The sequence below is a fragment of the Mesoplodon mirus genome (assembly GCF_964341445.2).
Source record: "Mesoplodon mirus genome assembly, chromosome: 10".
NCBI classification, from domain to species: domain Eukaryota; kingdom Metazoa; phylum Chordata; class Mammalia; order Artiodactyla; family Ziphiidae; genus Mesoplodon; species Mesoplodon mirus.
The window spans coordinates 20,738,504-20,752,204 of NC_138986.1; the positions used below are offsets into that span (position 1 = coordinate 20,738,504).

Here is a 13,701-nt window from a genome sequence, read left to right on the forward strand (position 1 = left end):
AATGTGCAAATATTAAAACTATGGAATTAGAGAAGATGATCTAAGCAGATATTTTTTCAACCACGGCATTTTTCAAAGTTGTGCCACTTTCAAGACAATAAAGTCATATTTTTTATTGGATTTCTCTGCTACATCAGAAATGCCATTATGTGCTTTCTTCTGCTCTTTGGGGAAAAAAATGTTATATAATTCAATGCTAAGATTATTGAACTGGACAGAAATCATAATTAGCCAACCACCCACCTACCAAAAAAAGTTCATTTGAAAATATTCACCTATGAAATGTTATTCTCCTGCTCTATATCACGAGCTCAATGGCTGTGACAAAACGGATTTTTTTTTTTTTTTTAGTAAATTGAGTTTTCAAAACCAATGTGAGGTTGTACCACTCCAAACCTTAATCTTAGCTGCCAGATGAGCCCACGCACAAACAGTTCCCCGTATTAGCTGGGCTAGGAGACCAAGCTTCTGACAGAGAAGGCCCACGGAATATAAAGAAATCTCAGGTGTTTGGTTGTGAAAAGGCATCAGCACCAAGGCCGGAGAGCTACGGGGGAGCCGGGCCCACCTGCCTCCCACGCTTGACGGGTGGTAATCGAGGAGCTGAGGAAGGAAAAGTGAAAGGACTGGATCCGGCTTAGACTCTTCAGTCCACAGCCAACATTTCGAAGGTAAATATATATTAAAAACTCACACTGACTCACCTTTCAAATACTAACCTGACTGTATTCATTATTAAACACTTACGGCGTACCAAAAAAATAGAAAGAGTAATACAGGAAGCACCTCTGCCTCCACAAAAACAGCTCAAGGAGAAAAAAAAATCTAACCAATACATGTGAAAGCCCCTGAGTAATCTTTCGCAATAAAATTTTAAGTAATTTTTACAACCATCAACGATATTGCATGTTCCCTTGTTCCCAGAAAATCAACGGTCTTGCATGTTCCCTTGTTCCCAGAAAATCATCCTGTTGGCATCTAGCTCAAATCTGGACTCAAATAAGGCTCAATAAAACTGAGTTTTCCGTTCTGTCTATATAATAAAGTGCTTCCACTGTTTAGAACATTGTCCACAATTCATGTTTTTCTCTCAGGAACAGATCACCGACACAGCTTTCACAACCCTAGTAACAGGTGATGAGAATCACATGAATACAGAAATCTTTTCTATGATGGCACTACTTCTGCATAATGAGGTATCAACACAGAGAATATTTTTATGCGCATAACAAGGATAGCTGCTCTCCTCTGCCGGGGTTGAATTTCCACCAGGGTCACTGTCCCTCACCACAAATCCCCAGGGCTCATGGAAAAAAACCAAATCTGCTCAAAGACTCCCTTCAAAGCACAGGTATTCCAGCCAAGTAAAGCTTCAGAAAAAAAAGAAGAAGAACAAGAACAAGAACAAGAACAAGAAGAAGAACTATTTTTCACAGTCCCTTAAACTCTTTAGGAAAATCTCCTCACAGATGTTTCTTTAAACGAAAGAGAAAGAGGTAGACCAATGGGAAATACAACGTAACCACTGTCTTTCCTAAAGAAAGGCCTCCAAAAGATAAACAAACAAGGTAACTTTCCTCATAGTTTCATAAAACCCCATCTTGTTAAGCAAGTTTACTTTATTGCAAACAAAGCATCTTTTTAGGCCTGCTATAAATGTAACCTGGTATATATAATATTCCATATTAAATAATTTGTTTTATTTTTATTTCACTGGCCTCTCTTTTCTTCTCTCTCCCTCCCCCTACCCCTACCGGCTCTTTCAACGCCAGATACCCATCTGGGCATCAGACCAGGACTTAAAACTGTGCCATATCGCAGTGCATCTGAAATCCACTACCTTTTTTTCACCCGTCAGTTAAAAGCCTTGAGCAGCAGGCAGGGGAAAAGAGAAAAGGGAATTCATGTCAGAAACAGATTATCAATTTTTCTACCTTCCACCCAGAGGACTGCTAACTCTTATTTTCCCCTTTGCTAACTCTTAACAGAGAACGACAGAGAACAGAGACAATCATCAGGGCCAGGAGCAGCACGCTGTCTCCTGCAATTGGCCCTCCTTTAGCAGGGCTGGGATGCCAGCCGGAGGCCTGGAGCACCTCTGTCTCACAGCCCAGGGTCCCAATCTTGTAACTACGAAGGAAGAGGATATATAAATACAACTGATACTCTGCAACTTTTCTAAGAGATAGATTTAGGTACAAAATAAAAAAGAACGTTCTGGCAGCAACAGCAACCTGGTAAATTAGGAAACTGGGCACTCTACAGAGGTCAAATGAGGGTTTCTAGAGTCAGATCACCTGAGTTCTCACCCCAGCTCTGGTACTTTCTAGTTCTGTAGCCTTTTTCATTGAATAGACATTCATTGCTCACCTACTGTGAGCTAGACACTGGGCTTGGTCCCAGGGACATATGGGTCCCTACTCTTGTAGAATTAAATTTTAGTAGGAAGGACATTAACAAGCACAAAAAATAAGAAAAGTACCAGATAGTGATAGAGCATATGGGGAACTCAGATATAGTGAGACAGTCAAGAATAACTGGCAGAGCTACTTTCTAAAGTCAGCAGGGAAGTTCTCTCAGAGGTGACACTGAAGCCTAGCTATAAATGACAAGAAAGAGCCAATCAGGCAAAGGCAGGGGAAGAGGCGTGTGCAAAGGCCCTGAGGTAGGCGTGACTGGGCCTTTGGAGAAATAGAAAGAAGGCCAGTGTGGCAAATTATTATACTTCTGTGTGGCTCATGTCTGTCATCTGTGAAGCAGTGGTTGTGAGGATTAAACTCTGAGCACCACAGCTGCACACTGTATGTGTTCAGTAAATGTAAGTTGCTAGAATTATTATCATCAGTAAATGTAAATTGCTAGAATTATCATCATCATCATCAGTGAGATCCCGTCACTGGAGGTGTGCAAGCAGAGGCTGGGTAACCACCGCCCAGGCACGGCCAGGTGATCGGGCCTGTAAGGTTCCCTCAACAATTAGATCCCAGGATTACACAAGAATAGAAAAGGTGAAGAAAGAAATGATAAAACTGTTACACTCAGGCTTCCTGCCTAAAGGTTTTGAAAGAATGCTTTCAATCATACAGTGATGTGGAGTTTACCGACTAATTCATTCAACAAATGTTCCTATCTGAGAATCTCTGCTTCTAATCCCTAAACAGTCAAAATCCCCACTTGGAGCTAGTTGGCACAGTCTTTAGCCCTGAAGTCTACCCTCTTTAGGGGGCTTTGAGCTAAAACTTACCACACCAGCACTGAGAAGAACAGAAAAGGTTGACTTATTCTATGTTACCGGCATTAGTGTCAGCTATTGACAGAATAAAATAGCGGAGAGGATATTCTTTGATTTTATACATATCTCAAACCATTTTATTATTTCATGCTTAAAATGTTCCAAGCAGAAGTTTATGCATCACAGACTCCATTGACAACATATTTCACTTAAAAAAAATTCTTACTCTTGGCCTACTCTCAAAATACTTAATAAATTGTTAAACTTTCTGAAGCCCACTAATTCAGGCTGTCAAAGATGCACTCGATGGATGAATTTGACTTGCATGTTTTAAGTTAGGGAAAGATCTACTTTTACCCAAGCCCAGGCCCTGAATCATTAAAGGTCATATTCTTTCAAGCTCTTTTCTAAAAGTAATTCAAATCCAAGGCAAATGTATTACAACCATAAAGAAATGTATGACTTTTATATTCATGAAACTATTACCTCACCTACTCTTGATATTTCAGATTTCTGCTTAGATGGTGAAAATGACTTTAAAAAATTATTAAACCTCATACACTGCATAAAGCAAATTAATATTGAATATGGTCAATATAAACAATCCTAATACCTTAACATAAAATGCACCAATATTTTTATGATGCCAGGCTTTTAGACTGTCCAAACTCAAGGATTTGGAGAGGAAGAGGAATCTTCATAAACCAAGAGATAAATTTACCAGTATAATCTCAACATCACTTCTCTTTTCCACCCTGATCTCTATCCCCTCCCCCATGGCTAGTCCCTCAAAAGGAAGAAACATAGAGAAACACATTTGAATCAAAATTCTCCTATAGGACAACATTCCCTTAAAAAAATGAAAAAGCAAAAATTCAGCATAGAACGCATCCAAGGAGGATCTTTAAAAATATGCATTATAGCTGAGTAATATTCCATTTATATATGTGCCACATCTTCTTTATCCACTCATCTGTCGATGGACACGTAGGTTGCTTCCATGTCCTGGCTATTGTAAATAGTGCTGCAATGAACATTGTGGTACATGACTCTTTTTGAATTATGGGATGGACCTAGAGTCTGTCATACAGAGTGAAGTAAGTCAGAAAGAGAAAAACAAATACTGTACACTAACACATATATATGGAATCTAAAAAAAATGATGAACCTAGGCGTAGGACAGGAAAAAAGACGCAGATGTACAGAATGGACTTGAGGACACGGGGAGGGGGAAGGGTAAGCTGGGAGGAAGTGAGAGAGTAGCATTGACATATATACACTACCAAATGTAAAACAGATAGCTAGTGGGAAGAAGCTGCATGGCACAGGGAGATCAGCTTGGTGCTCTGTGACCACCTAGAGGGGTGGGATAAGGAGGGTGGGAGGGAGACACAAGAAGGAGGGGATATGGGGATATACATATGCATATAGCTGATTCAATCTGTTGTACAAGAGAAACTAGTACAACACTGTAAAGCAATTATACTCCAATAAAGATGTTAAAAAATATATGCATCATATGTAGATGATTCCTTTGACTTAATCTGAACTAAAGATCCCTGTTCAACATGTAGATTTTAGAGTACCATGAGAACTGACCACTGAGTTAATATTTACCTTAAAAGAATCCAAAAAGTGCCTTCCAGAAAGCAAGGTTGGAACTAATAGGCCCATTCATATCCAAATTTATCTACTGGTTTTTGCAACATAATCCAGCCAAAAGAATGTGATTCAGATCTCAGCTATGCAACTGCTAACTTTTCAATGTTTTTTGAAGTAGGAGCCATCAAAAAAAAAAGAAAAAAAAAGTAATAGTCATCACCTTGGCATTAAAACACTCGAAGCAATTTGAGATTTTTAAGAATACTTTAAAAATACTTTAAAAATTTAAGAAGTAATACAGTCTCATTGAAAAGCTTTAGAAAGTACATATGAGCAAAAAGAGAAAAATTATAATCCCCAAATGCCAAGATGACCACTATTAACATTTTAGTATACACTATGCTAAACTTTTTTGAAAAAAAAATATTTTTCACATAAATGACATCATATTGCACTTTGGCCTCTCACTGTTCTGGCTTCTCCCGTTGCGGAGCACAGGCTCCGGACACGCAGGCTCAGCGGCCATGGCTCATGGGCCCAGCCGCTCCGCGGCATGTGGGATCTTCCTGGACCAGGGCACGAATCCGTGTCCCCTGCATTCGCAGGCGGACTCTCAACCACTGCGCCACCAGGGAAGCCCCTTGCACGTACTTTTTATGTAACATCAAGAACATATTTCTATGGTCATATACATACACATACATTTTTATGAATACATAATCTTCTACTTTATGAATACATGCTAATTTAATTAGCTCCACTGAGTCTCTATATGATTTATTCAAGTGCCCTACACTAAAAGGAACAGACTAGGTTAACCATTGTTTCCTAAAATTATTTTGCCTATTTTGCCTTATTTGAATTACACATTAGAACTTATGCTGCTTTCAAAATACTTTGGGAAATTATGCTTTCATCAATCCTCAATATTGGATTTTTATGGTGTTTATAATTTTTTTCTGTGACCAAATTTTTGCTTGTATATTTCTGTGTGTTCCCTAGGAACAAAACTCCAAAAATAGAGTTACTGGGCCAACTGGTATGCATATGTTAAAAACATATAATAGGGCTTCCCTGGTGGTGCACTGGTTGGGAGTCCCCTGCCCATGGGTTTGAGCCCTGGTCCGGGAAGATCCCACATGCCATGGAGCAACTAAGCCTGTGTGCCACAACTACTGAGCCTGCACTCTAAAGCCCACGAGCCACAACTACTGAAGCCCGGGCGCCTAGAGCCCGTGCTCTGCAACAAGAGAAACCACCGCAATGAGAAGCCCACGTGCCACCACAAAGAGTAGCCCCCGCTCGCCACAACTAGAGAAAACCCGTGTGCAGCAGTGAAGACCCAATGCAGCTAAAAAATTAACTAAATGAATAAATAAAATTAAATTAAAAAACATGTCATAATTTTTGCCCAACTATCCCCCAATAGTGTATGAGAATAGTAAGTCTTTTGAAATAATCATTTTTAATTTTAAGAATAGTTTGAAAGTTATGGGTACTCATCATATATACCTAGTATTTTTAAACTTATATAATTACTTTTTTATGAACATGGCTAAAGTACATAGTTATAAATATCAAAGGTCTTACTGTAATGGAGGTTGACTCAGGAAACTATTTAAGAACATAACATAACTCCTCACAATTTATAGAACATGACAAGCATGGATACATTAAATTGTCTCACGTTCATTTTCCTCCTTGTTACATTTATATATTTCTGGATATACATTCTATACTCTTAAGAAGATATTAGTAATCCCTTATATCGACATAGTACTCTATACTACTAAAGCATTTAAATCAAAAATAATTTGGAGGCAATAAAACATTCTCAGAGCATACTTTAAAATAAGATATTAAGCTGTACCCCCCAAAATATCCTTCAAGCTACACAACAGCACTTACATATTTAAAGCCAAGACTGTAATAACCAAAATCTTTACCAATCAACCAACAATAGTGTCATAGAGGGAAATGTATCTTAAATGTATATCTCTATTAATTTAGAGCTTATTTTCAGTGCATATTTCTCCAGATTCATACAATAAGAAATAACTTCCTAACATAAGTAAAGATGGTGCACACAGCAAAAACAGACTTTAGGTTCCTTTTATGGTTTTAAAGTGACACTGGATGTAAGTTTATAGCCCAAAGTAACTCTCAAAGTTACTTAAGTATAGTGTTCACACCCAGTTCTGTGCAATTTTCAAAACTCAGAAAGGTCCTGCCTGCTCAAAAATATCTCCCCATAGAGTCTATCTTAGAACTGTATTTGAAGCTTTTTAAAAATACAGAAATTTTTATTCAATAGCTCTGTAGTGGAGACAATGTATCTGCATTTTTTTTTAAACTCCCCAGTTGATTCATTTGTACAGCCAGAGTCAAAAAGCACTCAGTTATATAAAAAAATTGGGGGAGGGAGTGGTATCCTTAAGTCCCCAATTTAAATGTTCATATGAAAACCATTAATCTGTCTTAGTCTAGTTTATTATATTACCTAAGTGGAAACTGTGCCTCGAGAAGGTTCATAAGAAGTTTCAAAATGGGAAGCACAGGTAGGAAGACACCTGTTGGCCTAGAAATGGTCACCAAATGGGATGGAGGAAAGGCGGTATGGAAGCAAAACTCAAGAGGATCCATCCCAGCAGAAACCACAGTACTTCCTACTTTAAGCATCATTTTTTTTAAGCTGCATTTTGTGTTCAACGGGTTTCTTACAAATGAACAGCAATCAACTAACAGGTGGCAGTTTCACCAAGCAATGCCAAGCAACATTCCAGGAGACCAAGTTGGGTTGAGAAGTTAAGATAGGATACACAGAGATATTATATTACCATTTACAATGTAATAGTCATTTGTCAGAATTATGTTTCTCAAAAGAGGTCTGTCTCACAAGAACAGTACAAAACAAGCCAATAAAAACCTGTGTCTTCTAAGTAGTTTATGCATAAAAATCATTCGTTTTCTTAAGCTTCCATTACTTACCAGATCTGGACTTAATGATGTCACTGAACTCGTTCTGCCCATCGTCAGCCCTGGCCTCGTGTTCTCCATACTTGGCCATCTTAGCTGAGTTTCAATATAATCCAAAGACTTTACAAGGTCCTCTTTTTAAGACTTTCAGTTTTCTATAATGATCAACATCAATACCTAAAGAGAAATGGGAAAGTATTGATTTGAAAAATATATATATATATGACTATAATATATATGTTGACATAGATATTAATATATATAACATATTACATATATTGCTATAATATACAGCTATAATATGTATAATGACTATATAATATATATGACTATAAATATCAAACTATACACATACATTATATATATATATAGTCATATAGAGTTATATAAAGTTATATATAGTAACCATTCATTCAGCAAATATTCATTCAGAGACTCTGTGTAAGGCACTGATCTGGGCAATGGAAATATGACTATCAAAAAGAGACACGGCCTGTACTATCTTGAAATTCATACACACCAAGCAATTAATTATATAATGAATTATTTCATTATAATACTAATATGTTACAAATGTATAAACAAGAAGCATAGAGTAGTATGAGCATACAGAAGAAGAATCTGATTTGCTCTGGGCAATTAAAGAAGGCTTTCTTGAAGAGGTGACATTTGAGCCAAGCCTTCAAGGATGAGATGAATTTAATTAGCCAAAAAGAGAGGTGGGAAGAGAATCTCCCATGTTAAGTGGCAGGAAGAATCACGGAGCATTCATGAATCTGAGCAAAGGCCAGTGCTTTTGGAGAGAACAGCCAAGAGGAGAGAGATCTGTTGAACTAGGTGAGGTAGACAGGACCAGGGACAGGGCCTTAGAGACCATGTCAAGGCTTTCCTAAAGAGCAGTGGGGGGACTTTCCTGGTGGCACAGTGGTTAAGAATCCGCCTGCCATTGCAGGGGAACACAGGTTCGATCCCTGGTCCAGGAAGATCCCACACGCCGTGGAACAACTAAGCCTGTACACCATAACTACTGAAGCCCGTGCGCCCTAAAGCCCATGCTCCACAACAAGAGAAGCCACCGCAATGAGAAGCCCGTGCACCACAACGAAGAATAGAAGAGCAGACCCTGCTCTCGGCAACTAGAGAAGGCCTGCGCGCAGCAACGAAGACCCAACGCAGCCAAAAAAAAAGAGCAATGGGAATCCAGTAGATGGTTTTAAGCTGGGAAGCAACATGATTGTGGCCTAAATAAGGGTAAATGGAAAGAAGTGCGTGGACTTGTGGTATATTAGATATTAAGTAAAGGTCAATAGGATTTGGAAACTGATTGGATATGAGATGCCCAGGATACTGAGGTGCAAAATGACTGCCCAATTTCGGCTTGGGCAATTGAGTCATTTACTGGGCTGGGGAACACTGGAGGATGAGCCTCTAAAGGAAGAAATAATGAGTGTGATTTGGATTTACTGAGTTTGAGATGCCTCTGAGATATACAAGTGGAGATAACAAAAAAGTCTGATCTCAGGAATGGTCTGGATTATATATAAATCTGGATGGTTACATGTTATATCCATTGACACAGATTGTATTCTGGAAAATACATCATGAAAATTCTGCTGAAAATACATATCACTCAAAATAATTTTAATCTTTAGCAATTAATTAGTCAGAGGCACCTTTAAAATTTAAAGAATTGAGGATTCTATCCTGCAGTACCACTTTTTTTTAAGAATGTCAATAATAATAGCTCTAGTACTTTCTGGAACACAATGCCCAAACAATCCAAACAGAATCAGAATTCAAGTTTAAGTTCAGCAACTTGACTATATCCTAACATCCCCTATGAGCACCCCAAATGCCAATTAAATAAATTAATCATTTAATTGGGAATATAACAGTCAACACATCCAAATATTAATCTACAAGCAACAGACATTAATTCACATATTACAATAGATATCACAACCAAAGTTTACGTCTAACTAGGATTAGACAACTCAGTTCTTTATTTCAAGGATACACCATGTGGCATTATTATTTTGTAATATATTTCATTTCACATATTTATGAAATAATTAGAAGTTTTACATATTACAATGTTTTATGACATAACATTCAAGAAAACACCATATTATTTTATAATATATAAATATATAAAATATATTATTTTTTCCTTACCAGTTAGGAAAAAGGTGTGTTCTAATAATAAAGAGATCAAAATTACCTTAGAAAAATGTTTTAAGTATTAAAGTGTTTGACATACATGAAAACTGTGGTGGGTTGCTAAAGCTTTAGGAACAATTTCCTCTCTAGTAGGGAGGAATACATGGATTGGATCGTCAGCCTGCCAGATTTTGTGAGGGTATAAAAAACATTTTTCATTTTTTATATCGTCCACTACTGTTATACTTTATGGATTATTATGTAATTAAGTTCTTTTGGGGGGGGTACATAACTGCAAAAGATTTGCTGAATTCTTAAGTGTATTTTATTATATTCAAGAACCAAAAACTTTGTTCAGAAGAATGCACATAAAATTTCATTATGGAAAATCAGTTTTGCCCCCCAAAAATTCTCTTTATTAGAAGCAACTAATTATTCCCTTTGAAAGATATTTCTAATGCTCTCCTTCATAAGTGGTCTTAGTCAAAGGTCTTCAACACTTTCCAAAGACTTTTCCCAGTCCCTAGAAGATAAGTAAACTGTTCACACAGAACTTTATTTCATTTGCACATTAATATTCCTTCATCATAATATTTTATTTTGCCACTACTTAAGATAAACTCTCAAATTTTCTCTTCTTTATATGCTACAAAGATAGAGCAGTAAGGGGGATCAGAGGACAAGGAAAGAATGGGAAGGTGGGAGAAGCACAGAAGACCATTTTAACAGTAACAGATACCCACTGACTGACGCTTGGTGCCACTAATGGGCAGGGGTCTCCAAGCTGAGTAACATATGGCAGCAATTCATTATTGGTTGTCAGAAGACAGATCAAACTTTCATCACTAACAATGTGCCTCCGTGTGACCCTCCACTTCTACATCAATAATATGGAAGCAAGGCCATTTTCCACACCAAGCTAGGTGAGAAACAGAATAAATGAATGGGATATTGCTTTACAAGCTTTAAACCCTCTACAGCTGTAATTTATTGTTACCTCTGCTCTAGGTTCTGTTGCCTCGTAATGATGTTCTGCACAGTTTAGTCAGCTCTTTCTCACTGAAACCAATACACTCTATATTCACCAGCTTTCTTCAGAACGTCTCTGGCTGTCATATGGACCAGAAGCCGTGAGAGTGTGACAATAAACCCGGGTTGAAAGTATGGGGTTTGGCCTTATGGGCAAATCTAATGTTTTAATTTTTTTTTAATTTGGAAATTACAAAATGTAAGAATACAAACATGTCTAACAATGTGCAGTTATGATGGAAATATGGTGTGGGTCCTTAGGCAAAAACTGTTCATTCATTTACACCGGGAACCAAAACCTAAGAATGCTAGAGAGAGTGGAAAAGGAAGCCCAGAGGGCCAGAGTTTGCGGCTCCGCGTGAAACTTAGTAAAAGACACCGCCCAGTGCCAAGAACTGCCATTCATTCTCGGAAGCGCTCCAAGGGAAGGTTCATGCTGTTGTGGTTAATGCTGTTAACAGGGGCAATCAATTGTAGGTAAACACCTGAAGGAGAGTTAAAGAGCTGTCTCATCGGTCCCATAAATGCGGGTCCAGGGGGCGGGGAATGACTCTGCGTAAACCTTGGCCCTCGCCGCCCGGCCCTGTGGAAGCCAATGCACCCAGGAGCTTCGCATTCCAGCAGCTCTCGCCTGACTCGCGGCGCTATCGGCAGGCTGCGTGCCCCGGGCCCACTAGCAACCAGTCCGGAGGGGCCCACCCGACTTCCTGAGGCCCATGCAAGTTACAAAGGAATGGATGAGGCTACTGCCGGGGGTCCATGAGGCCGCGAGCTCCCGCCCGAACCCCGGGAATCGGGGCTTCGCCGAACTCGGTTCACGCCCGCTACGGCAACTGACCGTCCCAAGGGGAGTTCCATGAAGAACCGACCCGCGAGGCCCTGGTGACCCAGGTGACCTGGAGGTTGGTAAAGAGGAGGCTCTCCCCGGGGCATCCCTGTGAGAGGGGCTGTTAAACCCAGGTAAGACCCGGGCTCCCCAGTTAAGCGTAAAACAAAGTGAGAGTTCCCTGGCTCTTCGAAGTCGGACACGTTTTCTCCTCCCCTTGAAACAACCCTGGCACGAGTCCCTTTGGTAATCTGGGGCTTGGCGAAAAAGTTCACTTTTAACAGCGTGCCTTCTAAAAGTTGCACAGCCTAAAATTAGTGCTGTCTTGGTTTTTAAGGGGCCTTGGGCAACCAGAGCCTCGGACCCGGAGCCACAAAGGGACATGAATTACCTTACCACTTGCAGCAAGAGATGCCAAGGGTCCGGGAAACCAGAAGAGGCGACCGCTCGGGACTACGCACCGACCGAGCGCCCCTCGTCACCTCTCCAAAGCCCCACCCTCGGGAGCAGCAACGGCCCGGAGGTCGAGCACGTTTCCTGCCAGGCGGATAGCTGGGAACCTCTCCCCACCCTGTCCTTGCGGACACCTCCGGGGCCCCGCCTTCCCGGGGCTGGGGTGTGTGTGACAGGCCCTCTAGGAAGCCACGTCCCCTCTTGGAGATCACTGGCCCGGCGCGCAAGGAGGCGCGACCCTCTCACCCTAGCCGGGAGGAAGACTGGGGGAGTCAAGACGGAGCCCGGAACCAGTAGGAGGAGTTTGGGTCGTTCGCTACTACACGGATTCCGAGGACCTTCTCGCCCGAGCTCTCTCCACGTTTCTGGCATTCTCTGTCCCGCCGCGGGGAGCTGAACTGGGGTTCCAAGGAAAGTGCAAGCAAAAGTTGGTTATGTCTTAGGCTCAGCCTTGAGAAGGAGCTCGGGACGCTGATCCTGGGCGCGGGAGCCGCAGTAAAGTCCATCCTCCCCGCAGCCTACGCCCCGTTTCCCCGGGGCTGCGGTCACATTACCCGGCCCGAGGCTCAATAATGCATGGACTTACCTGCTCCCGTGACCCGCGGGCCCTCCTCGCCTGCCCGCCGCCGCCGCCGCGTCCTGAGCGGGCCGAGGGCTCCTCTGCTGTGTTTGAGGCGTAGTAATCGCGGGGGTGTGTGCGAACGTGAGCTCTGTGATGCGGTATGTTTTAAAAAGGAGCTATGGAAAACCAGACAAGATCCGAAAGAAAAAAAAATTTTTTTTGACACCCGACTGAAAACGCCCCTAACTTGTGCAATCTTCCTGCCCCGTAGTTCCGCCAAAAACAAAAACAAAACAGTCCAAGTGCAAACCTGGAATGGGCGCGCAGGCACCAAGTTTGCCAAACACTAGAGAGTTTTCCGTCTGCTGAAATGACCCTCAAGGAGGGGGGCACCGCTCCCCGAGATTCCCCAATCGGCTTCGGGAGCCGGAGGCTCCTCCTCGCCCCTCGGCGGGAGAAAGCCCGCTGCAGGCTGCGGCTGCCCACTCCCCTCCTCAGAGGAAAGGCGACTCCACAACTTTGTGCGCGAGCGGCTCTTTCCTCCGGCTCCGCCTCCTCCCTCCCCGCCCCCCCGCGGGCCTGCCCCTTTGTTGGCGAAGGGAGAGGAGCGCCGGAGGCCCTGGGGGCAGGGGAGGGCGCAGGACCGCCGGGGTTCGCGTGGCCGCCCTCCTGGGAACTGACTCTTGTCCGGGCACTCGGGGTTCGCTCTCCCGAGGAGGAGGGGGCCGAGCAGGTCCGGCCAGCCGCTCCCCTCCCCCTCGGCTCTGCAGCCCCGCTACCGCAGGGCCGGCAACTTTGTTCCGGGAGATCAGCTCCTCTCGGCTCCGGGTTCGGCCCCGGCCCGGCCCAGGCGGCCACCGC

General features: G+C 41.9%; 1 protein-coding gene across 5 annotated transcripts in view; it reads right to left on the bottom strand.

Annotated features, from left to right (window-relative positions):
- UTRN (utrophin) overlaps nt 1-13,335 on the bottom strand; it is a 527,828-nt gene extending 514,493 nt beyond the window's left edge. For 3 of the 5 annotated variants that reach the window (XM_082634331.1, XM_082634328.1, XM_082634325.1), the window contains exons 1-2: nt 12,865-13,335; nt 7,823-7,987 (exon numbers count right to left, since the gene is read on the bottom strand). In XM_082634331.1, coding sequence (XP_082490457.1) covers nt 7,823-7,901 — 79 coding nt within the window. In that variant the 5' untranslated portion in view covers nt 7,902-7,987; nt 12,865-13,335. Of the gene's footprint in view, nt 1-7,822; nt 7,988-12,216; nt 12,837-12,864 lie in introns of those variants that run through there. The other 2 variants (XM_082634326.1, XM_082634327.1) reach the window with 2 other exon arrangements.
- Between the last annotated feature and the right edge of the window lie 366 nt (nt 13,336-13,701).